Here is a 26394-nt window from a genome sequence, read left to right on the forward strand (position 1 = left end):
GAGTGGGTATACAAAATATATCAGGTTCAGGTCCATGTATAAAATGACGGAGGTGCAAATTAGGGATCACTGAATAGCGAACAATTTGGGGTGTTCGTGGCAAATTCGAAAGCCGCGGAACACCCTTTAAAAGTCTATGGGAGAAATCAAAAGTGCTAAATTCAAAGGCTTATATGCAAGTTATTGTCATAAAAAAAAGTGTTTGGGGACCTGGGTCCTGCCCCAGGGGACATGCATCAATGCAAAAAAAAGTTTATATAAAAAAAAAATAAAAAAAAAAATAAAAAAAAAAAGGCAGTTTTTTCGAGAGCAGTGATTTTAATAATGCTTAACCACTTGCCTACCAGGCACGGACACCCCCTTCTTGCCCAAGCTATTTTTTCCAGCTTTCAGCAATGTTGCACTTTCAATGACAATTGCGCAGTCATATTACACTGTACCCAAACACATTTTGTATCATTTTCTTCACACAAATAGAGCTTTCTTTTGCTGGTATGTAATCACTGCTGTATGATATATATATGATAGATAGATAGATAGATAGATAGATAGATATATCCCCGGGAACACTGCTCGTCACCGACGCTGGTAAACAGCCATTGGCCGGCTGTTTACCCACGTGATCGGCTGTGAAAGGATCACAGCCGATCACTAAAATGTAAACAAACCGCGGTAACGAGATGTTACCGGGTTGTTCTCCTCCACACACACCGACTGTGTGTGAGGAGGAGATTGCAGTAACATCTCGTTACCGCCTAGTGTACACCAATCACACTGATTGCCGCGCCCCCCCCCAATAAAGAGGACCTGTCACCACCCCTCATAGTACCTGTCAATCACAGTCCATCAGGGTACCCGAGTACCTGTCACGGCCCATCAGGGTACCCGAGTACCTGTCACGGCCCATCAGGGTACCCGAGTACCTGTCACGGCCCAGCTGAGTACCTGTTACAGTTCATCTCTGTACGCGAGTACCTGTCACCAGGCCATACGAGTACCTGTCACCAGGCCATCAGGGTACCCGAGTACCTGTCACCAGGCCATCAGGGTACCCGAGTACCTGTCACCAGGCCATCAGGGTACCCGAGTACCTGTCACCAGGCCATCAGGGTACCCGAGAACCCGTACCTGTGCATGCGCAAGTCGCACCCTGCGCCTTTCGAGAGAAAGAAAGAGAGAGAGTAGGCGATTAAGCGGAGGCGGGAGCTGGGTACCTGTCAAAACTAGGTACCTGCAACCCCCCCCCCCCCCAAAAAATTTTTTTTTTAATGCAAATGTGGCATGTAAATGGGCGAGGAGTGCTTAAAGCAGAAGTACCACTTTTGGGGGGAACTCCACTTTAACTTCAATGTAAAATCTTTTTATTGTCTAATGTCCAACCACTTTACCCTTTACTGTGCCCATTACGATCAGTGAACAAACACCTTTTTACAGCACAATCCTCAATAGCAGCACATTAACCACCATCAATGTACATTACAGTTTTTTGTCTGCTTTCCTATAACCGCACATTAACCTTTTCAGTGAAACACATTTTCAACTTTTAAAAGCTCTTTTATTGTGCACCCCCCATACGCATTACCTTTTACTATGTTGCAGCCATTTAGGCCCCTTTTGGATGTGAGGTCTAGACCAGTGTTTCTCAACTCCAGTCCTCAAGGCTCCCCAGCATGTCATGTTTTAAAGGATTTCCATTATTTTGCACAGGTGATTTGATCAGTTTCACTGCCTTAGTAATTACCAGAGTCGTTTCAGCTGAGGGAAATCCTGAAAACATGACCTGTTGGGGCTCCTTGAGGACTGGAGTTGAGAAACACTGGTCTAGACTAGTGTCCATCTCTTATCCCATAATCAATGTGAGAAGGAACAGGAAATGCATCAAGGTGGGCAGAACACAGAACGGAACACAAATAAAGATGGTGTGATAAACACTAGCTAAAGAAATAAACCATATAAAAATCTCACACAACATGTGTAACAGCACAATGTGGCTGCAAATAGATTTAGAGATAGTTAGGTTTACACTAAACTGCCACTTTAAAAACACACTTTTCAGTTATTAAGTAAACCACACGGTTCTCTGTATGCACTGAACTGTGGGCAATATAGTCCACTTTGCATTATATACTTTGCACTGTTGAGCTTTAAACACTTTTTGCACCTTGGTCAGCAGTATTTATGCTCCGTGACATGCAACGCCACTTGGAAGACTTGGACAATCGCAGCCGCCGCAATATCAGGATCCGGGGCCTCCCAGAGTCTTATGGCCCAGAGGATCTGCAATTGGTCCTCCAAACAATCTTCAAAAATTTGCTGGGAGTCCCTGCTTCCACACACATCGAAATGGACAGGGCCCACAGAGCTTTGAAGCCTAAAGACCAAGCACCCAAACCTAGAGATGTAATCTGCAGAGTGCACACATTCGGTTTAAAGGAGAACATCATGCGTAAAGCCCGGGTGATTAAACCTATCCTTGTGGACAGCACTCCAATCCAACTCTTTCCTGATCTATCCTGTATCACCCTACAGAAACGTAGGCTACTTTAACCGCTCCTTCACTCCCTGCAGGATATCATCATCACCTACCGTTGGCGATTCCCCTTCAGCCTGACAGCTACACATGCCGGGAAGACGGCAACACTTTGAGTACCTGAGGACATTTGTTTCTTTTGTGAGACTCTCAACATCCCCATTCCAGACCTCTCGGGTTGGGATATCATCCCCCCACCTCCTCCTCCCCCATTAACCGGCTGCCAAAGGGTTCCTGTGAAGAGGAGGGGGAGGCCCTGACTCCCCCCATTAGAATCTCAAACAACGGCCAGCCTGAGAACTTCCATGGCTAATAATGCCCTCCTTGATCTATTTTTACAGATGACAGGCCCAATCCTGGAGGAACACTTTGTTTATGCACGGTTATCCAAAGTTGAAGTTCAGCATTGCTATGACTGTTTTATTTTTTTTGCTCCCCAGGTTGTTATCCCCCTGCAGTGGATGGCATTCGTCCCTCCTGGATGGCCTGCCCTCCGGCGGGCTCACCGGCATCTGGGCCATCTCGTCAGGGAGGTAGCTCTCCTGGCGCTCGGCCTGGGTGCGGGTGACCCTGTGACGGTGCCTCACATCATGCATATTTCTGATTACATGTGCAAGTTGTTCCTTAAGCGACTAGTATTGTCCCCTTGCATATATTTAGCCTTTAACAAGTCCCAGTTCAAATTTGGTATCCGACACTAACCCCTAACTTGTTTAGTGATTTAAAGTTCCTTCCTAATCAGTACAGTACAAGAAACATTTTAACAAAACAGGCACTCTGGCATTTACGCCAAGGTTTTTTTCCGATGGGGTTCAAAGCCTCTAACACAAAAAAAGTAGGGGTGGCCATCTTGATTTAAAAAGAAAATGATATAAATATATCCAATACGAGGACAATGTATAGCGGTCTCAACTGTCTGGAAGAAAGATACCAGGCAACTGAGACAGCAGACAGCACAGCGACTACTGGACTTAGAATCTAGACTTACAACTTTATCCTCAATCCATCTTTTGAGAGAAATGATATGCCAGCGGGTTAGCCACTTTACCAGCAGAGGCCCTACAGTCCCTCAACTCCCCGATCACTGACGAGGAGATTTCAGAGACTTCGAAGCTCCTCCCAAATAACAAGGCCCTGATGTCCTTCCATATGAATATGCAAAACTTTTCTGACCAGCTTACTTCCACATATGACTCGTTTCTTTAATGGATTCATGGGCAAGGACGAAATCCCACGGGACATGCAGACTTCACACCTCACACTCATACCCAAACCTGATAAAGGCCACACATTGCGTGAGAATTATAGACCCATAGCTTTACTGAATTCAGACCTGAAAATTTTTACGAAAATTACTATCCTTTCGCGTAAATGAGGTCCTTCCCTTCCTGATCCATAAGGACCAGGTGGGCTTTGTCTCAGGGTGCCAGGCAGGAGACAACACCAAAAGAGTCATCAATTTAAGAGTCATCATTAATAGGCAAAAAGATGAAGCGATGTTACTCAGGCTTAGCTGGCCTTTTATGTTCTCCACCCTTAAATATCTGGGCTTTCGGGGGCCGTTCCTCATGGCGATTAGGCACCTAAAGGCAACTCCATCCGCCTCTGTCAAATCACCTTTTGCGGCATCTACTTCCTTTCCAATTTCGAATGGGACTAGACGGCAAGGTTGTCCGCTGTCCCCGTTGCTTTTCGCCCTGTGCATCGAACCCCTGGCAGCCTAGATCCAACAGGACCCCAACATCAGCGGTATAATGGTTAGAGGTTGCGAATTTTAAATCTCATTGTTTGCGGATTACATACTCCTAACCCTAACACGACCGCACATCACCCTCCCTAATCTCCATAAGGAATACGGGTCCCTATCAGGATACATGGTTAATCCTGCTAAATCAGAAGCCCTCCCAATCAATTTACCTCCCTTGGAAGTGCAATGTCTTTCAGATAACTTTACATACATGTGGAAATTCCATGCCATTAAATATTTGGGGGTGTACTTCGTCCCCCCCATAGGAATCCCTATATGATGCAAACTTCAGACCACTATTCGCATCTATACGGTCCCTTCTGTATAAATGGAGTGACATTACTCACATACACATACATATATATATATATATATATATATATATATATATATATATATATATATATATATATATATACATATACATATATATATATATATATATATAACTAAACTAAACTCTTGTACTGCTTTCTGACTCTCCCAGTGCCTATCCCATCTGCTCAGCTGAGAAAACTCCAGAATGACCTAAATTTCACATGGAATTATAAACACTGAATAGCCCGCTCCATAATTTTTGCTTCCCGAAATGATGGGGTTTGGCATTTCCACACCTCCATCATTACTACTATGCTGCCCAAGCGAGAGATATAGCATCCTGGGTTACCCTTCCAGCCTATAACTGCTGGACCCAAATAGAAAAATTATGGCCATCTCCCATCCACTCGAACAACATAACAACCTATTATGAAACACCAATGCCGATGGTTTCCCCCCCCCCCCCCACTACACACCATGAACTTTCTACAATCTGAGGGCTCCTTAGTTACGGCTTTCCTCTACAACCTTAAACTACCACACAACCGCTTAACCTTCCAGATGATCTCTCCATGGTTGCTGCGGATCCTCTTTCATTAGGGACACTTGGTGAATCCAGTTTTTTAGGATCTTATTACCCTTTGACAAAATCAGAACCAAGGACAAGCTTCCCTGTAGTACCTTCTTTGGCTACCTCCAAATTCGGCAATACACACTTGCCATCACCCCCCGCTTTCAATTCTCTAAGTCATCCCCATTCAAATGATTAATCCCATCAGGCCCCAAGAAAAGGACTTACTTCAGACGTATATAAACTCTTAAACTCCTATGATATGGTCTCTCAGGGAAAACATAGATACATGTGCAAATGGGAGGAACATATCAGAGGAATTATCCCTTGAACAATGGTCCACTATATGATCTTGGACGGCCAAGAGCTCTATATGCACGCTCTATAAAGATAACACATACAAGGTGCTCTTCTACTGGTACCCAACACCATCTCGCCTACACGCTATATATCCATCAGCCTCAGATCGCTGCTGGAGATGTCTCCAGGACCAGGGCACACTATTCCACATCTACTGGAGTTGCCCTGTCTTTCAAGCATTCGGGCCAGGGACTGTTCCATCAGCTGTTTGAGGTTTGGATATCCCTCTCACTTCTAAATCTGATTTATTGAGCCTTCCTCCTCCTAAATTACCCAGTTTAGCCAAAAGATTGGCCCACATATATCTTAACGGCGGCTAGATGTCTAGAGGCCCTTCAATGGAAACAAAACCCCCCGACACAATCTGATCTTTATGCCAGAATCAAGGACGTGGAGGTTATGGAGTCCATGAAGGCTAGCCTATTTGACCGGGTGGACAAACACACAGCAACATGGGATCCCTGGCATCAATGGATGGGTCCCCCTTGATTCCCTGAGATGCCCCCCCATCCCCGCCCTATATACCGTAAGCACTCGGAGCCCAACTAATTGGAGCTTTCCTATATCTTCCAAAGCCCCCCCCCCCCCACTCCCCTTTTCCTCGCTTTTTTCTCTTCTTCCCTTCTGGAAAAGTAGGCCACACAATTCTAAATGATAGAACATGCTAATGGAATGTCTGACAGAGAAACTCTCACTTCTATTTCTCCAGCATTGTATCCTCCTGTTCTGTAACAGAAGAGCTGTAATCTAGCTAACTATGGCATTAGACTGCCCTTTCCAGAGTTGTTTGTTATTACCACCTCTCTCTCTTTCCTCGCTCAACTGTGTTTTACACCTTTCTATTGAAAATACTAAAATCGAATAAAAAAAAAAAATTGTCAATTACCAAAAAACACACACACACACACACACACACACACACACACACACACACACACACACACACACACACACACACACACGCACACGCACACACGGCTTCTTAACAAGAGGAACATATGTGAACACCTGAAGGTACCGTACATCCACTTCTCATAACAGTTTTAAGTTTTAGCTCATAGTAAACCTTATATATATAAAAAAAAAAAAAAAAAAAATCAGTACTATAGCTATTTTAGGATAAAGGAAATTGTATGGAAACACATTTCTGCACAATTGCAGTGTACAGGTAATACAATTCAGCCAAGCCAAAAGGAAGTGTCAAAAGAGGTAAACCACAGTAGAGAATAGAGAATAATCAATAAAACACTGGCTTCCACAAGGAGGTACAGTGGATAGAGATATATAGATATATATATATATATATATATATATATATATATATATATATATATATATATATATATATATACACACACACATACACATATATATAAAAAAAAGTCTACACAGCCCTTTTAAAATGGGCATTGATAGGTGGCACCCGTGGCAATGGCATGCGGCACAGGCAGATGTGCCTCCTTCCTCTTCAGGACCGATGTCCCTTGAGTATAAGCCGGTGATAGCTTTTTTTTTTTTTCTCCTTATGCTGACAGCGTGAGGAGAAAAAAAAAAAAAAAGCAGATAACCAAGCTTTTGTTTACACACGTGAACAGCTGTCATTGGCTAACAGCTGATCGCGTGGTAAGGGGCCCGGACCAAGTCCTGCAGGGCGTGCGTGGGGAGGACGTCCTACGACGGCCTCCCAGAAATGCAGGTGTGCGATGTGGCTGTAATTCCGCTATAGCGCAGACCTCAAGTGGTTAAATGGGACCTATAAACTGTATAACAAATTGAAATCTTTTGGGGGAGGGAAGTAAAAATAAAAAAATAAAACAATATGGTCGCATAAGTGTGCACACCCTTAAACTAATAGTTTGTGGAAGCGCCTTTTGATTTTATTACAGCACTCAGTCTTTTTGGGTACAAGTCTATCAGCGCTGACTTGACTTAGCAGTATTTGAGCACTCTTCTTTGCAAAAACACTCAATCTATCAGATTGCGAGGGAATCCCCTGTGCACAGCCCTCCTTAGGTCACCTCACAGATTGTCAATGGGATTTAGGTCTGGGCTCTGGCTGGGCCATTCCAAAACTTTAATCTTCTTCTGGTGAAGCCATTCCTTTGTTGATTTGGATGTATGCTTTGGGTCTTTGTCATGCTGAAAGATGAAGTTCCTATTCATGTTCAGCTTTCTAGCAGAAACCTGAAGGTTTTGTGCCATATTGACTGGTATTTAGAACCATTCATAATTCCCTCTACCTTGACTAAGGTCCCTGTTTCAGCTGAAGAAAAATAGCCTCAAAGCATGATGCTGCCACCACCATGCTTCACTGTGGGTATAGGGTTCTTCTGGTGATGTGCAGTGTTATTTTTGCACCAAACATATCTTTTGTAATGATGGCCAAAACTTTCAACCTTGCTTTCATCAGACCATAACATATTTTCCGACATGCTTTTGGGAGACTCGAGATGTGTTTTTGCAAAATTTAGCCAGACTTGGATGTTTTTCCCTCGTAAGAAAAGGCTTCAGTCTTGCCACTCTACCCCATAGCCCAGACATATGTTGAATACAGGAGATTGTTGTGACATGTGCCACACAGCCAGTACTTGCCAGATATTCCTGCAGCTCTTTAACCACTTGCCGACCGCCGCACGATGTACGTCCTATTTTTGAAGAGGGATATCTCGGTAACGGCAGCAGCTGCTGCCACAACCGAGATATCCATCTCTTCAGGCGGCGGTCGGCTGTACGATAACGGTGGTCTCCGCGGCGGATTCGCCGCGAGATCACCGCTATCGGCGGCGGGAGAGGTGCCACCCCCCCTCCCGCCGCCCTCCCGCCGCTTACCGGAGCCGTCGGTAGCGGCGGAGGCGATCGTGTCCTTTCGTCTGCTGGGCATAGAGACAAATGAGGCTAAGATGGCCCCCACTCGTCTCTATACCATAGGAGGGCGGAAGCGACGTCAAAAAGTCACTTCCGCCCATATCTCTTAAAGGTATATTTTTTTTAGATGTCAGATTTTTTTTTTTTTTTTGCATTTTAGCCCAAATATGAGATCTGAGGACTTTTTGACCCCAGATCTCATATTTAAGAGGACCTGTCATGCTTTTTTCTATTACAAGGGATGTTTACATTCCTTGTAATAGGAATAAAAGTGATCCATTTTTTATTTTTTTAAAACAGTGTAAAAATAAATAAAATCAATTAAAATAAATAATAAAAAAAAAAATATATATTTTTTTTTAAAACACCCCGTCACGACGAGCTTGCGCACAGAAGCGAGCGCATACGTGAGTAGCGCCCGCATATGAAAACGGTGGTCAAACCACACATGTGAGGTATCGCCGCGATCGGTAGAGCGAGAGCAATAATTCTAGCCCTAGACCTCCTCTAACACAAAAAATGCAACCTGTAGAATTTTTTATATGACGCTTATGGAGATTTTTGAGGCTAAAAGTTTGACGCCATTCCACGAGCGGGCGCAATTTTGAAGCGTGACATGTTGGGTATCAATTTACTCGGCGTACCATTATCTTTCACAATATAAAAAAAAATTGGGCTAATTTCACTGCTGTCTTATTTTTTTATTCAAAAAAGTCAATTTTTTCCAAAAAAAGTGCGCTTGTAAGACCGCTGCGCAAATACGGTGTGAAAAAAAGTATTTCAATGACCGCCATTTTATTCTCTAGGGTGTTAGAAAAAAAAACAATATAAAATGTTTGGGGGTTCTAAGTAATTTTCTAGCAAAAAAAAACTGTTTTAAACATGTAAACACCAAGTCTGAAAAAGAGGCCTGTCTTCACTGTGTTCCACAGTATACCTAATGCCTTGGAAATTCTTTTGTACCCTTCATCTGATGGATACCTTTTAACAATGAGATCCCTCAAGCTCTCTGCGGACCATGGCTTTTGCTGTAGGATGCAACTAAGAAAATGCCAGGAAAGACCTACTAGAACAGCTCAAATTTATTTGGGGTTAATCAGAGGCACTTTAAATGATTGCAGGTGTGTACTGACTCCTATTTTTTTTACATTACAGAAACTTTTAGAAAATTAACAGGGGTGCGTAGACTTTTTATCCACTGTACACAATATAATAAACTTGACAAAAACTACTACAAAAATGGCACAGCCATTTTTAAAGCCTCTCAGCCTTTTTACCACAGAGAAAACACTGAAATAGTTTTCAGGTGCCATAGGGTGTTTCATTTTTCCAAAGATGTGATTTTCATACGACTTTGCTTACGCCCCAAGTCTGTGATATAAAAGATATATATGCCAAATTTCAAGAAGATTGGATAATATTTAGGGGTTGCGCACATTGATCACTTTTATCAAAGCAAAATCTGGGGGCTTCACTTGATAAGAAGTCATATACAACAATGCTGGATGAAGAAAGTCCCGTTCAAGGCTTTCGAGAAGAACGAATGAAAATGGTTACCTACATCCAAAATGTCCTAAAAGACGGAAGTCATCCAAGACAAGACTACAAAGAGTTATTATAACTCACTCCTGTACCTAGGAGGTTAGTCAAAAAACGACTATAGTTTCACGATCCCAGGGGCACTGCATCAAGCAAGGTGGATGGCAAGGACAACATATGCACTTAAAATTGTCCTATTCACTAAACAGTTGAATATTCCTCAATGACAATTGGAAGGAATGAAACGGGTTGCACATTTTGTTGGACACAGCTCCTTTAAATCTTGACTGTAGGGATGTCCCCAAGCAGTGTCAAAACGAGGGGTGGAAACAGCCAAACATAACTTCACCCACAACCAGAGGCATACCTCAACGGAGACGTTGCCGTCTGAAACTTGCGGCCAACGTATGCATCAAAAATGCGTTTACAACAAAAATTGTAACTGCTTGCTGCCCGCCCACCATCAAATGACGGCAAGGCGGTGTAGCTCTTGTTCTGGGCCGCCGTCATATGACGGTGGTATGGAACGGGTGCTCCCGCATGGCCACGGGGTGCGGAGCGCAGCGATCATGCCCGCACCATGTTGCTAGGACATGATGCCACCCCAATCTGTGTAAAGAGCCGCGTCAGCGGCTCTTTAACCATGTGATCGGCTGTGTCCAATCACAGCTGGTCACATGTAAACATGGAGATGGCGGTAATCGGCGCTCCTCGTCTCACACTGAAAAAGAGCGAGAGGAGAGGAGAGCCGATCAGCGGCATTTCCTCACAGGGGACAGCTAGGGAAGTAATCATGGAACTGATCATCAGTGCCCTGGTTACAATATATAAAGGGTAAAAAATGGAGTGCCCACCAGTGCCACAAATTATTGCCCATTAGCCATCCCAGTCAGTGCTGCCCATCACTACTGTACACCAATGCCCATCAGTACTACTCATCAATGCCCATAAGTACCACCTATCCATGCCCAATAGTGCCGTCTATCCGTGGCACCTTATCAGTACCCATAAGTGCGGCCTCATCAATGCCCACCAGTTCAGCCTATCAGTGCACATCAGTGAAGGTGAAAAATTACTTACCGTAGTTACAAAATTTACTGACAGAAAAAAAAAAAAAATTATATAATTAATTTATATATATATATATATATATATATATATATATATATATATATATATATATATATATATATAGCAGTGATTAAATATCACCAAAAGAAAGCTCTATTTGTGTGAAGAAAATGATAAAAAATTTGTTTGGGTACAGTGTAGAATGGCCGCGTAACTGTCACTCAAAGTCAGACAGCGCTGAAAAATGGTTGGGCAGGAGGGGGTGTTCGTGCCTGGCAGGCAAGTGGTAAAAAAAGAAAGAAAAGGTGTAATTTTCAACTTTTACGCAGCCAAAGCAAGCATCCGAAGATGCGTGTACATCAACTTTGTAGAATTTTGTGAAAGTGTGAACAGACGACCAAGTTGCCGCCTTACACACCTGGGAAACAGACACTTGATGTTGGAAAGCCCAGGAGGTCCCAAGTGCCCTGGCGGAATGGGCCGTGAAAGGAAAGGGGGGCACCTGCCCCTTCAAGGCGTAAGCTTGGACCACGATCTGTCTGATCCACCGGAAAATGGTGGTCGACGAGACCGTCAGACCTTTTTTCGGACCAGTCACCGAAACAGAGTCTGCTTCCGGAAGGGAGCAGTAGCAGACAGATATACCTTCAGAGCCTGGACCACATCCCGGGAATGTAGGGCAACTTCTTTTGGATGTGTTGGCTTAGGACAAAGGGTAATATAATATCCTCATTGAGATGGAATGCCGAAACCACTTTTGGAAGAAAAGAGGGTTGTAGACGTAGCACCACCTTATCCTTGTGGATAACCAGATAGGGCAACTTGTAAGACAAGGCCGCCAACTCAGAAACCCTCCTGGCAGATTTAATAGCCACTAAAAAGAAAACTTTCTGGGATAGTGTCAACAAGGGAATCTCCCCGATGTTCTCAAACGGCATTTTCTGAAGCGTCGATCGCACCAGGTTCAGCTCCCATGGAGGTAGGGGTAGTTGAACCGGAGGGACTACATGCTGAACCCCTTGTACAAAAAGGTGCTTACCAATGAGTGAGACGCCAAGGGACGTTGAAAAAGACAGCCAAGGCTGATATCTGTCACTTGATGGTGCTTAAAGCGGTTCTTCACCCTAAAGTGGAAGTCCCGCTCATGTGATCCCACCCCCCCCCTCCGGTGCCACAATCGGCACCTTTCAGGGGGAGGGGGGTGCAGTTACCTGGATAATCCAGGTATCTGCACCCACTTCCGGGACAGACCGCTGCAGATGCTCCGCCCCACCCCCGTTGTGTTCTGGGAGACACACAGTTCCCAGGACACAGTGGGGACCAGCAGAGACGCGCAGTGCGACTCGCGCATGCGCAGTAGGGAGCCGGGCAGTGAAGCCGCAACGCTTCACTTCCCGATTCCCTGAAAGAGGATGGCGGCGGGGGCAGCAGAGAGACGAGCGATCGCTCGTCATCTGCCGCCCGCATCGCTGGACCCTGGAACAGGTAAGTGTCCATTTATTAAAAGTCAGCAGCTGCAATATTTGTAGCTGCTGGCTTTTAATTTTTTTTTTTTTTAAAAGGTGCAGAACCGCTTTAAGGCAAGTTTCTGATCCACTCCTTGCTGTAAAAACAGCAGGATTCTGGAAACCGAATAAGTGCGCGGACGCCACCCCATCTCACACATGGAGATGTAGGCCTTCCACGTACAATGGTAAATCTTCTGAGAAGAAGATTTCTGTGCCCTCAGCATAGTGGAAATTACCGAGTCCGACAGACCTCGGTCCTTTCGTACCTGGTTTTCAACAGCCACGCCGTTAAAACCAGTGACAGTAAAGCAGGATGGAGTATCAGACCTTGCGATAGGAGGTCTTCTTGCATCGGCAACTGCCAAGGAGCATCCACCACCAGGCATACTAGGTCAGCGTACCAGGGATGCCGAGGCCAATCTGGGGCGATCAGTATTACTGGAATCCCCTCGGCCTCCACTCTGCATAGCAGATGTGGCAACAGTTTGAGTGGGGGGAAAGGCATAAATCAACCGATACTGCCCCCACGGAGCCACCAACGCGCCTGACACGTCCGCCCAGGGGTCTCTTGTCCTGGACACAAAACCCTGCACCTTTCAATTGAGCCAAGAGATCCACGTCTGGTGTCACCCCACCGCAGGCAAAGAAGCCTGAATACCTCCAGATGCAATGACCATTCTCCTGGGTCCAGCATCTGGCAACCTAGTCCGCCTGCCAGTTTTCTACGCCCGGGATGTAAAATGGCAAACAGGGCCGGCACATGTCGCTCTGCCCACTGGAGGATGTGAGCAAACTCCCGTGCTGCAGCTGAGCTCCTTGTTCCTCAGTGATGGGTGACATATGCCACCGCCGTGGCGTTGTACAACTGGATCCTGATTGGACGCCCCTGTAGCCTCGTTGACCATGTGGAGAGGCATAGCCTGATCGCCAGAAGTTCAAGCACATTGATCAGCAGCTGGGATTCTTCCCGCGATCAAAGGCCCTGGGTCAACTGTACCCCGAGCTCTCCACTTCAACCAGTCAGGCTGGTGTCTGTTGTGATCACTGTCCAATGAAGAGGAAGGAACGATCTCCCGGACCGAAGGGCCAGAGACCTCAGCCTCCAGAGAAGAGAATCCCTGACTAACTGGCTCAACCGAATCTGACAATCCAGAGATAATGGAGATTTGTCCCATTTGGCAGGATCTCCTTCTGCAAGACTCGAGTGTGAAATTGGGCGTACAGTACCACCTCGAAGGAGGCTACCATGAGGCCCAGAACTTGCATGAAGAAGCGCAGCGACGACCACCTGCGTTTCATCAACAACTTCGCCACAGCTCGGAGAAGGGAGAAAAGCTCTCGCTTCCACGGAGTCCAGCAATAAGTCCAGGTAATTCTGAGGCGGAAGCTACAGTGCCTTGCGAATATATTCGGCCCCCTTGAACTTTTCAACCTTTTGCCATATTTCAGGCTTCACAAAAAATTAAAATTTTATATCTTTATGTTTGAAGAATCACCAAAGAGTGGGACACAATTGTGAAGTGGAACGAAATCTATTGGATATTTTAAACTTTTTTTAGCAAATAAAAAAGTGAAAAGTGGTGCGTGCAAAATTATTCGGCCGCCTTGCGTTAAAACTTTGTAGAGCCTCCTTTTGCTGCGATTACAGCTGCAAGTCGCTTGGGGTATGTCTCTATCCGTTTTGCACATAGAGAGACTGAAATTCTTGCCCATTCTTCCTTGCAAAACAGCTCAAGCTCAGTGAGGTTGGATGAAGAGCGTTTGTGAACAGCAGTTTTCAGCTCTTTCCACAGATTCTCGATTGGATTCAGGTCTGGACTTTGACTTGGCCATTCTAACACCTGGATATCTTTATTTGTGAACCATTCCTTTGTAGATTTTGCTGTATGTTTGGGATCATTGTCTTGTTGGAAGATAAATCTCCGTCCCAGTTTCAGGTCTTTTGCAGACTCCAACAGGTTTTCATCCAGAATGGTCCTGTATTTGGCTGCATCCATCTTCCCCTCAATTTTAACCATCTTCCCTGTCCCTGCTGAAGAAAAGCAGGCCCAAACCATGATGCTGCCACCACCATGTTTGACAGTGGGGATGGTGTGTTGAGGGTGATGAGCTGTGTTGCTTTTACGCCAAACATATCGTTTTGCATTGTGGGCAAAAAGTTCGATTTTGGTTTCATCTGACCAGAGCACCTTCTTCCACATGTTTGGTGTGTCTCCCAGGTGGCTTGTGGCAAACTTTAGATGAGACTTTTTATGGATATCTTTGAGAAATGGCTTTCGTCTTGCCACTCTTCCATAAAGGCCAGATTTGTGCAGTGTACGACTGATTGTTGTCCTATGGACAGACTCTCCCACCTCAGCTGTAGTTCTCTGCAGTTCATCCAGAGTGATCATGGGCCTCTTGGCTGCCTCTCTGATCAGTCTTCTCCTTGTCTGAGCTGAAAGTTTAGAGGGACGGCCAGGTCTTGGTAGATTTGCAGTGGTCTGATACTCCTTCCATTTCAAAATGATCGCTTGCACAGTGCTCCTTGGGATGTTTAAAGCTTGGGAAATCTTTTTGTATCCAAATCCGGCTTTAAACTTCTCCACAACAGTATTACGGACCTGCCTGGTGTGTTCCTTGGTCTTCATGATGCTCTCTGCGCTTTCAACAGAACCCTGAGACTATCACAGAGCAGGTGCATTTATACAGAGACTTGATTACACACAGGTGGATTCTATTTATCACCATCAGTCATTTAGGACAACATTGGATCATTCAGAGATCCTCGCTGAACTTCTGGTGTGAGTTTGCTGCACTGAAAGTAAAGGGGCCGAATAATTTTGCACGCACCACTTTTCAGTTTTTTATTTGCTAAAAAAGTTTAAAATATCCAATAGATTTCGTTCCACTTCACAATTGTGTCCCACTCTTTGGTGATTCTTCACAAAAAATTAAAATTTTATATCTTTATGTTTGAAGCCTGAAATGCGGCAAAAGGTTGAAAAGTTCAAGGGGGCCAAAGAACACTCCCCACCATCAGTGTCATGGGGCTCTTCTCCCACTGACTACTAGTGTAAGAAGCTCCTTACAATGATCCTCAATCTTTACTAACATAAAGGAGCATTTTACCACCCGTGTAAGGAAGTACTTTTGTGATCACCAATGTAAAATAATAGCAAAATAATAATAGAGTATCCCTGAGGTAATCAAAGACTGAGAAAGGCTGTACATCTTGTTAGTGTCCTTTCTAAAACTGCTAAGTGGAAGAGTTTGCTCTTATAATAGTCTGATCATTTGAAGCATTAAGCTAAAACAGCCTAGTCTTCCATCTACACAAACAGAATTAACTCCTATGCAAGAGATGCCTCTCATTTGATCTAAAGATCCCTGCAGGGCACTGGCAAACAAAGTGAGCCAATCACATTAGATGGGATATCAGGGGATGACAAGTAAACAAAAAGTATCCTGACCAACAGTAGACGAATGATTAACACCAAGACAAGCTCTCAGAAGCTGCTTGGAATTGTAACACAACCACTGTCATGGAAAGGCACTGAAAGGAATGTGTCATTGAAGCTGCAGCCACACAACATCAACAAGGCCAAACACCTCAGAGCATAAAGCTGCTCTTCCACTGATACTTAGCAGCTAAACAGGGAAGGGGTGAGCACAGACACAAAGCATAGACTTACCAGAGGAAGGGTTTTCTCTAAATAAAAAATATTCTGATCACAAATACCTGAGAAGTTCTCCACCTAAAGCACTTTGAACATAACTATGCCTTATAGCAGCAGACTTGCTTGGCTTTGTAAGCGTCACAACATAGAATCATTCCTCATAGGAGAATTTTACCTATTTTATGGGTTACATGAATTTCTATACATTTATAGCTTTTACTTTGTTCTAATGGTATATTTGTATGTGCCTTCCTATCACTGCACGAACCCCTTGTGCAATTCACTTTCTATTAAAAGTGAAGTAGGATTTTTTTCTTTTACACTCCTACTTACCTCAGTGGATGCAGCATCACTCCAATGCTGCACCTGTCCTCCTCCAGCTCTAAGGCCCTTTTAACACTTGTGCGACCTAGTACACAGATTACTCACACAGATTACACAGGCTTTGCTTCAAGTCGTGGGAAAGTCACGCAACTTTCAGGTCATACAAGTGTGAAAGGGGCATAAGACTGAGATCCTGCAAGAAGAAATGGGGGGGGGGGGGGATTAGATTAAATGACAGAACCAAGGAAAGAGTGAGAGAGAGGGGTAGGTGGTGGGAGAAAAGAGGGAGGGAGGAATTTTAGAATGTTGTTCGTGTTGATCATTTTGAAAATACGATATACAAAAGTTATTTTTTTACAACTTTTCACAAATTTAATTAAAAACAAAAAGGACTGAGAACTGAGCAATCAGACACCACTGACTGCTCGGTTCTGTCAGTCACAGCTTTCTGCTATGCCCCCCCCCCCCCCACTTCATTCATAAGAGCATGGGGCTGTGGAGGGGGCAGAAGCGCCCAGCTCAGGCATATGGGTGGATCCAGACTTCATTGTGGGGGTCTTTTCCCAGCATGGACTGGCTCTGTGATGTCAGCCGAAGCAGGCTTCAGCCTGCTGCCTGATGAAAATGGGTCACAGGGGTGCAGAAAAAAAAAAAAGGCATTCCTGTGATCCACAAAGTTTGGCTGTACTTCTTTAATACAAAGTGGAAGAACCATTAGCCGACAGGCTCACGCCGATATACATCGGCAGAATGGCATGGCTGTGCCAAACAACGTATGGGTACGTTGTGGGTGGGGGGACGGGGAATCGTTTATGACAGGCTCCCTTCCCACTTATGGGAGATGGGCCATGGCCTGATCTCCCAGAAGTTTGCCGCCCCCCCTCCTCCTTCCTCGGGCAAATTAGAAAGCACAGCGTGCTTCGCATATGCACAGTAGGGAGCCAGGAGGCTTCACTGCCTGGTTCCCTTACCAATGGCGGTGGCAGCAACCAGGAGTCAATCTGCATATGAGCTGAGATGCCGACATCGCAGGTTCCCTGGACAGGTAAGTGCCTTTATATTAAAGTGGTTGTAAACCCTTACAAACCACTTTGACCTACAGGTAAGCCTAGATTAAGGCTTACCTGTAGGTCCAAGAAATATCTCCTAAACCTATATGGTTTAGGAGATATTAGCCCGAAAACGGGTACAGCGTCGCACGAACACGCAATTGTCACTAAAATGAATGCAGTGCCGTATAGCAAAGAACGGCCTGGTCAGGAAGGTGTGGGGGGGGGGGGGCGAGCCTTTCGGAGCTGGTGTTTAAACCAGGACTAAACCCGTGCTAACTTTAAAGAAAACAGTGAAAACAAAAAAAAAAAAAAAAAAAAAAAAAAAAAAAAAAATGTAGAAGTTGTCATTAATGACTTGTTTTACAAGGTGTAAGCTCTGCATCTCATTTCAGGTCTGCTTCACTGCTTAATATCACTGAGCCAAGACAAACATGCAAAATAGGAGTTCAGGCTTTTCAGCTGCCACATGCAATTTTCATGTTACGGACACTTTATCAATTAAAACAAAGATAAGGATGACAGACTTATGGTCTGCACCTTTAAAAAAAAAAAAAAAAAAAAAAAAAAAGTCGATAATGGCAGTGCCCATATTTCGCACAGAATAAAGGCTTGATCACACTTTTGAGCGTTACCAAGGGATATTGAGAAAGAAAGAAAGAAAGAAAGAAAGAAAGAAAGAAAGAAAGAAAGAAAGAAAGAAAGAAAGAAAGAAAGAAAGAAAGAAAGAAAGAAAGAAAGAAAGAAAGAAAGAAAGAAAGAAAGAAAGAAAGAAAGAAAGAAAGAAAGAAAGAAAGAAAGAAAGAAAGAAAGAAAGAAAGAAAGAAAGAAAGAAAGAAAGAAAGAAAGAAAGAAAGAAAAGATCTGGGTGGGCCGCTACATGTATGTGGGCCCCTTCCCTTTTTAAACAGCCCAATCATTGGCTGGATAGCTGACATCACACTGAATTTGTCAGCTCATCTCTCCATACAGTTTCACACACCGCCGTGCTGCAGAAAGCATTCAGTTTCACACAGTTACACTATCGGCAGTGAAACCTGCCAGTGCCAAACAGTGCTACCTGTAGGGGTGCAACGGATCATCACCGATCCGAACGGGTCACCCTGCTCGGATTGGCACACGCCGCGACCCGCGGAGCACTCCACGATCTCGGCCTTAGGAAAGGCTGTGGCCTCCGCCTAGCTTTGGAGCGACGGCCATCTTTCTACACCCAGGCCATTTACAATGTGGTCGCTCCATCAAATGATGGAGCGATCACTTGTAAACAAACCGGCGTCATGACATAACATGACGCCGGTTCCTCTGTACTGATCCGTACAGTGGAAGGGAGAGATCGGATGGAAGCAGCGCTGTGGACTGGATTTGTAGTGCCCACAGAGCTGCTCTGTGACAGCCATCCCTCCATACCCCGGCCATACCCAGCCAATATTACAGTGGGGGGAGATGTCCATTACAGTGGGGGAGATTGTGGATATTACAGTGGGGTAGAGCTGCAACTAACGATTAATTTGTCTGTCGACTAATCAATCGATTATTTCTTCGATTAGTCAACGACTATCCGATTATTTTTTTTATTTTTATTTTAATGAATCTAGTGTTTTTTGTTTGATTAGCTAATTAATCCTTTGGATAACCTTGAGAGTATTGTATTGGCGGGCAGTGTATTGGCGGGCAGTGTATTGTACTGCATTGGCTTGCAGAGTATTGTATTGGCTGGCAGAGTATTGTATTGCAGAGTATTGCATTGCAGAGTATTGCATTGGCTGGCAGAGTATTGTATTGCAGAGTATTGCATTGGCTGGCAGAGTATAGTATTGCAGAGTATTGCATTGGCTGGCAGAGTATAGTATTGCAGAGTATTGCATTGGCTGGCAGAGTATTGTATTGCAGAGTATTGCATTGGCTGGCAGAGTATAGTATTGCAGAGTATTGCATTGGCTGGCAGAGTATTGTATTGCAGAGTATTGCATTGGCTGGCAGAGTATTGCATTGGCTGGCAGAGTATTGTATTGCAGAGTATTGCATTGGCTGGCAGAGTATAGTATTGCAGAGTATTGCATTGGCTGGCAGAGTATAGTATTGCAGAGTATTGCATTGGCTGGCAGAGTATAGTATTGCATTGGCTGGCAGAGCATAGTATTGCAGAGTATTGCATTGGCTGGCAGAGTATAGTATTGCAGAGTATTGCATTGGCGGGCAGAGTATTGGCGGGCAGAGTATTGGCTGGCGGGCAGAGTATTGGCTGGCGGGCAGAGTATTGCATTGGCTGGCAGAGTATTGGCGGGCAGAGTATTGGCAGGGTATGGAGGGATGGCTGCATCCATCCGACCTCTCCCCTCCACTGCACAGATCAGTACAGAGAGGGGAGAGAGAAACGGTTTGTTTACAAGTGATCGCTCCATCGGAGCAATCACATTGTAAACGCCTGGGTGTAGAAAGATGGCCGCCGCTTCGGAGCTAGGCCGAAGCCGCGGCCTCTCCTAAGGCCAAGACCGCGGAGCGCTCCTCGGATCGCGGCATGTGCGCACGGATCGGTGACGATCCGTTGCACACCTAGGGACGGCGGCACGGAGGGGGAGAAGAGAGGGGGACGGCAGCACGGAGGGGGACGGCGGCAAGGAGGGGAGCGGTAGATGCTAAGCACTGCCCCCACTGTGACGCATCGACGCCCTGCACGCACGTCGACGTATTTTCTTAGTCGACGCGTCGTGGCAGCTCTACAGTGGGGACTATATGGTGGTGGAATATTCATAGGTTTTTGCAAATTCAATTATTTGCCGATCCGAAAAATTATCCGATCCGTGACTCTGATCCGAGGAACGATCCGATCCGTTGCACCCCTAGCTACCTGTCAATGCCAACCAGTGCCATCTGCCAATTAGTGCCATCCAGTGCCACTTGCCAGTGCCGCCTGTCAGTACCTGCCAAAAAAAAAAAAATTTAAATTGGTATCATCTATCGGCCATCCCGATTTCTAAATTTCGGCATCGGCCAGAGAAAAATCCATATCGTGGGGTGTTCCTTAAGTGGTTAACAGGAAGTGCTTAAACAGGTATCTTCATTGCAGGATCACTGGGTATTACAAAGTTGAACATTTAAAAAAAAAAAAAAAAAAAAAAATATATATATATTTGAAATGACATTAACACAAAGTTTATATGAAATGTTAGTGATTGGATTTACACATACTTTAATCTTTATATCCATCCCAGCAAGCTTGTACACATAGTTTAAAGTAAATATTTGTATAAAGAGCAGCTTTAAAACAACACTGGTTGCTATATAATAAGTTATGAAGGGAAAGAGATGATCATATAGTTTTGCAATGTAAAGTGAGACTTGCCTATGCAACAACTAAAAAAAGTAAACAAACAGCTTAGCAATGAAACATTCATTTTGCTAATATTAGAATACATAAATTTAGCGCAATGAAGAATGGAAACTGTGACTGCTCTGCCTTGTGTTCTCACTGTTGCTGATTAGTTTGAATTAAAACCACATTTTTATATAAATAATAGACATAGCTGAGCAGTATTATTTTAAAGTATATGGAAACGCAAACAAGAAAATCTATCTGAAATTAAATCCGTTTATATTTTTGCTTTCATGGCCCCATGGAGCCTCCTGTCAGGCGCCCCTGGCCCAAGTCACTCTACTGCCTCTCATCCCACATGATGATCCTGAAGGACTGGCCACCGCCCAGAGCATCAGAAGGAGAAGAGGAGAGCGCCGTTGCCAGCAGAGAGGGGTGTAAGGTAAGTAAAATGGTCTTCCCATCTCACCTTAGACCTAACAAGCATTGAACACTTGCTGTCCGTTGGGCCCCACTTCCAGCCCAAAGTTGGGCTTTAAACTCAGAAAACATTATGTGGGAAGTATAAACAAACATTATGCTTCTCAGATCAAGTTCTCCTGTGATTACCCTTTTGCCAGCCATGTAACGCATATGTGGGGTGGCTTGAGCACCCACATGTCACACATGTGTTTTTGTGCTGAGAGTGTGCCCCCAGCATAGTGACCAAAACGTTCACAGACAGCTCCTGGTCTCGGTTTATGATCAATAGCTGATGGAACAAGCTCCAGATCATGTGACTTTTGGGACAGCCATTAGGAAGCCGTTTCGGCATTAAGGCCTAGTTAAAGCATAACTAAACCCTACTAACCCTTAATACCAAGGAAGCTGCAATCTTAGCCTCCATTTGATCTGCAGTTGCCATGGAGCTGCACACTTGATTCACTGACAACCGTGACGGCTGTCATTCACGCCATGCTTTGAATGTAGCAGTTATTTATTTTATTTATCACAGGTACTTATATAGCGCCGTCAATTTACACAGCGCTTTACACTATATTGTACATTCACATCAGTCCCTGCCCTCAAGGAGCTTACAATCTAAGGTCCCTAACTCACATTTATGCATACATATACTAGGGCCAATTTAGACAAAAAACAATTAACCTACTAGCATGTCTTTGCAGTGTGGGAGGAAACCAGAGTACCCGGAGGAAACCCGCACAGGGAGAACATCCAAACTCCAGGCAGGTAGTGCCATGGTTGGTATTCGAACCACTGACCCTAGTGCTGTCTTGGGAAACTGTTAAAGCAGAGGTTCACACAAAAATTGAACCTCCACTTTTTGGAACCCTCCCCCCCTCCGGTGTCACATTTGGCACCTTTCAGGGGGGAGGGGGGGTGCATATACCTGTCTAAGACAGGTAGTTGCACCCACTTCTGGGTATAGACTCCCACAGGAGTCTACGCCTCTTCCCGTCCAACCACGCTGTCTGCTGGGACGCACACAGGTCCCAGAGACAGCACGGACCATTTAGATGCGCAGTAGGGAACTGGGAGGTGAAGCCGAAAGATGGCGGCGGCAGCATCCAAGGACCGAGGGACCTTTCGGTCGCAAGTGCCGACATAACTGGACCCTGTGACAGGTAAATGTCCTTATTTTAAAAGTCAGCAGCTGTAGTATTTGTAACTGCTGGCTTTTAAAAAAAAAAAAAAAATTAAAAAAAATTCCGTGGGTCTCCCACTTTAAATCAACGAGTTTAGTTCTGCTTTAAAGTGGAACTATACTCTGCAAAATACTCACCTCAACCTTCCAGCAATGTGACAGTTACATATCTTGCCAACCACAGTCTTCACCTTGAGTTACTTCAGGTGCCAGTGGCCTCTTGATAGGCCAGTGAGGAGTGATGTCATCCTGTGCATGTGAGTCAGTCATTCCAGAATGGGCTGGGAATACAAGCGGAGGTGTGCATTTATTAGAAGATTGCGAGCAGACAAGTGTGTCTTACTATAGAAGAGACATAGCACGTCTCTTCTACAATAAAGGGCTGCCTGCTCACAATTTTCGAAATTTTAATTTTAGTCCAGCTTTAAAAGGGCTGCCAGCCAGGGAGGGAGGGGGGTTAAATGTACTTTTGTTTACATTCATTTTATATTGGTTCAGAGCAGCTAACCTGCCCCTAGACACACAGATTTCAATTTTCTTTCTAAACATTAGCTAAATGTACAATACGAATCAGATTTTAGCTGTGCCCCCCAGGTTTCTGAAAGTGCATGAGCCAGTCTGATGCAGACAATTGACGTAAGGAGGCGCTCCGAGGCACCTGACACAAGTGGGCGACACCTGACAACAAAAGGGCTCTCTGATGGGGGTGGGGGGAACACCTGACGCAAGGGGGCTCTCTGATGGGGGTGGACACCTGACGCAAGGGGGCTCTCCGATGGGGGTGGGGGGGGACACGTGACGCAAGGGGGCTCTCCGATGGGGGGCGGGGGGGACACCTGACGCAAGGGGGCTCTCTGATTGGGGGACACACCTGACGCAAGGGGGCTCTCTGATTGGGGGGGGGACACACCTGACGCAAGGGGGCTCTCTGATTGGGGGGGGACACACCTGACACAAGGGGACTCTCTGATTGGGGGGGGGGACACACCTGACGCAAGGGGACTCTCTGATGGGGGGGGGGACACACCTGACGCAAGGGGACTCTCTGATGGGGGGGGACACACCTGACGCAAGGGGACTCTCTGATGGGGGGGGGACACACCTGACGCAAGGGGACTCTCTGATGGGGGGGGACACACCTGACGCAAGGGGACTCTCTGATGGGGGGGGGCACACCTGACGCAAGTGGACTCTCTGATGGGGGGGCCTCTGATGTAAAGGGGGACTATTTCTAGAGTGTAAGCTCTAACGAGCAGGGCCCTCTGATCCCTCCTGTATTGATTTGTATTGTAAGTGTACTGTCTGCCCTCATATTGTAAAGCACTGCGTAAACTGAACTAAACGAAATCCTGAATAATAATAATAATAGACTCCTGATGTAAAGAGGGATCCTGATAGGGATATCTGATATAATGGGGCACGGGTTCTGTTTATTCATACTAATCTAATGACAACCTAATACATATTATTAGAAATAATACAGTACAGGATTTATATGATGGCAACAGTATTTCCCAGGTGGTGACACTGTGTAATAGACTGTCAGTGACTCACACACGGTGTTAACATTATGCCACATGATTTTTTTTTTTTTACTGCCCCCCAGATCAGATAGGCTAGATTCGCCCCCTATGTGAATACCATTTACAATCTTATGTGCTTAGAAAAGTCCTATAAAGGCATGTATCTAATTTCCAGTGCGAATAAGGCTGGGGTTACGTCCGCTTTAATAACCCAGTAGAAACCCCTCATGGGTTGTCAGACACACATGAATGCAGCGTATGTTCATTTGCAGTAGTGTCTGCTTGCAAGCCGCTAATTTATTTGATGCTTTCCACCAGCAGATGGGATGGGAAGAGAAGCCTCTCATTTTCAATGGGCACAGGAAGGCTAATTTCCACCATGCTCCATAAATAATGGACGAGGCCGATCCCCCACCTGGGGCACTAGGAGGGTGGGGTGAGAAGACTTCAGGCATGATGAGGGAAGAAGCAGCATCCTTGTGAAGCTCATGTAACAAAGGAAATGACATGTATTTTTTCCATGGGAAGGGGGAGTATGGGTGATGCTTCCATCCCATCACACCCCTCAGGAAGGCGGGTTCCCAGCTGGCAGTCAGCCCCCTCATCCTTCCAAATAAATGGAGAGCAGACGGCTGCCTGGGTTCCTCCCAGTACAGGCCAATGGAATGATGTGTGAGCCTACAGACACTGGACTTGTACACTGAGCACCCACACAATAGGGACCAATGGGGCTCTGTGCTGCTACAATCACACACACTCCATACACACATATACATATATACACACACTACATACATAACACACACTCTACATACATAACACATACATAACACATACATAACACATACACACACACACACACACACACACACACACTAGACCTCCCCCTGAGAGAACAGCACAGCAGCCCATTACCACAACAAGCCACTGCAACTCTTCTAGCATTTTCCCCAGCTCTGGGTGTGATGAGGGGAGCCCGGTTGGCTTCTATGGATGGACAGAGCCCTCCCTCCCCGGTGTGGTACCTGCTCTCCCATGTGCTGGGCCCGGTGGGTACCGTGCAGTCGGTAATGACCTCTCCAGGCTCAGCCCCCGGTGCCCGGGCTGCCGTCACGAAAGCCGCCACACTCCCTATGCGTCTTTAGTCTCAGGTTGCGGTTGTCAAGCGGATCCGCCGGTACCCAATCAGAATCCGCAACGTGAGGACCCCGAGCTGAGCTGTCTGCATATGTGCCTGCTGGCGGCCAGCGATGGATATGTACAGACTGATGGGTGAGGAGGAGGTTCGCAGTCAGCGATGGAATAAACTGTAGATATGCAGTATACAGGCAAAAACCTTCCTTCATCGTTTTGTAGAGAGTGGGGGAAGCAATAGAACCCCTGTCAGGTTTTTACTGCAATCTGGGGCTACATTCCAGATTTCTTAGTATTAAAGTATACGTGGATATTCACCTTGGAAAACAATCCATTCAGATTTAAATAGAAATGAAAGGCTGTATGAATATAAAAAAATATATATATATATATATAAATAACTTTTTTCACTTTTTTAAATTTTTTTATTTGTTATGTGATATCACTCCGTTTGTTTTCAGCTGCATACAATCTGGGGGAGGAAAAACATCAGAATACTGAGCTTCCCAGTGAAAGACTGTTGGGGGGTGGGGGGGGTAGCACAATTCTTACATAGTAGGTAAGGTTGAAAAAAGACACAAGTCCATCAAGTCCAGCAAGTCCAGCCTGTGCGTCTGATTATATGTCACTATTACATTGTATATCCCTGCATGTTGCGGTCATTTTTTAGGTGCTTATCTAATAGTTTCTTGATACTATCGATGCTCCCCGCTGAGACCACCGCCTGTGGAAAGGAATTCCACATCCTTGCTGCTCTTACAGTAAAGAACCCTCTACGTAGTTTAAGGTTAAACCTCTTTTCTTCTAATTTTAATGAGTGACCACAAGTCTTTATTAAACTCCCTTCTGCAAAAAAGTGTTATCCCTATTGTGGGGTCACCAGTACGGTATTTGTAAATTGAAATCATATCCCCTCTCACTTCTCCAGAGAGAATAAGTTCAGTGCTCACAACCTTTCCTCATAACTAATATCCTCCAGACCTTTTATTAGCTTTGTTGTCCTTCTTTCAATTCTGCTTATTGAATTAGCTCCCAGCACAGCTAAGTAACTTACCATGGTGTGTTATCCTGCCTAGTGTAGTCAGTTTTTAACCACTTCAGCCTGGAAGGATTTGCCCCCTTAATGACCAGGCCATTTTTTGCAATACAACATCGTTTTAACTGACAATTGCGCAGTCGTGCAACGCTTTACTCAAACAAAATTTATGTCCTTTTTTCCTACATTAAGGCATCTGAGT

At 45.2% G+C, this 26394-nt stretch overlaps 1 protein-coding gene across 1 annotated transcript in view; it reads right to left on the reverse strand.

The window, feature by feature from the left end:
- WDR47 (WD repeat domain 47) overlaps positions 1 to 25219 on the reverse strand; it is a 165234-nt gene extending 140015 nt beyond the window's left edge. Inside the window, exon 1 of the mRNA XM_077452721.1 lies at positions 25048 to 25219. Coding sequence (XP_077308847.1) covers positions 25048 to 25059 — 12 coding nt within the window. The 5' untranslated portion in view covers positions 25060 to 25219. The remainder of the gene's footprint in view (positions 1 to 25047) is intronic.
- Positions 25220 to 26394: the final 1175 nt, after the last annotated feature.

This window comes from Lithobates pipiens, unplaced genomic scaffold (genome assembly GCF_037356315.1).
Source record: "Lithobates pipiens isolate NorthernLeopardFrog02 unplaced genomic scaffold, aLitPip1_a1.2 Scaffold_23, whole genome shotgun sequence".
Taxonomy (NCBI): Eukaryota; Metazoa; Chordata; class Amphibia; order Anura; family Ranidae; genus Lithobates; species Lithobates pipiens.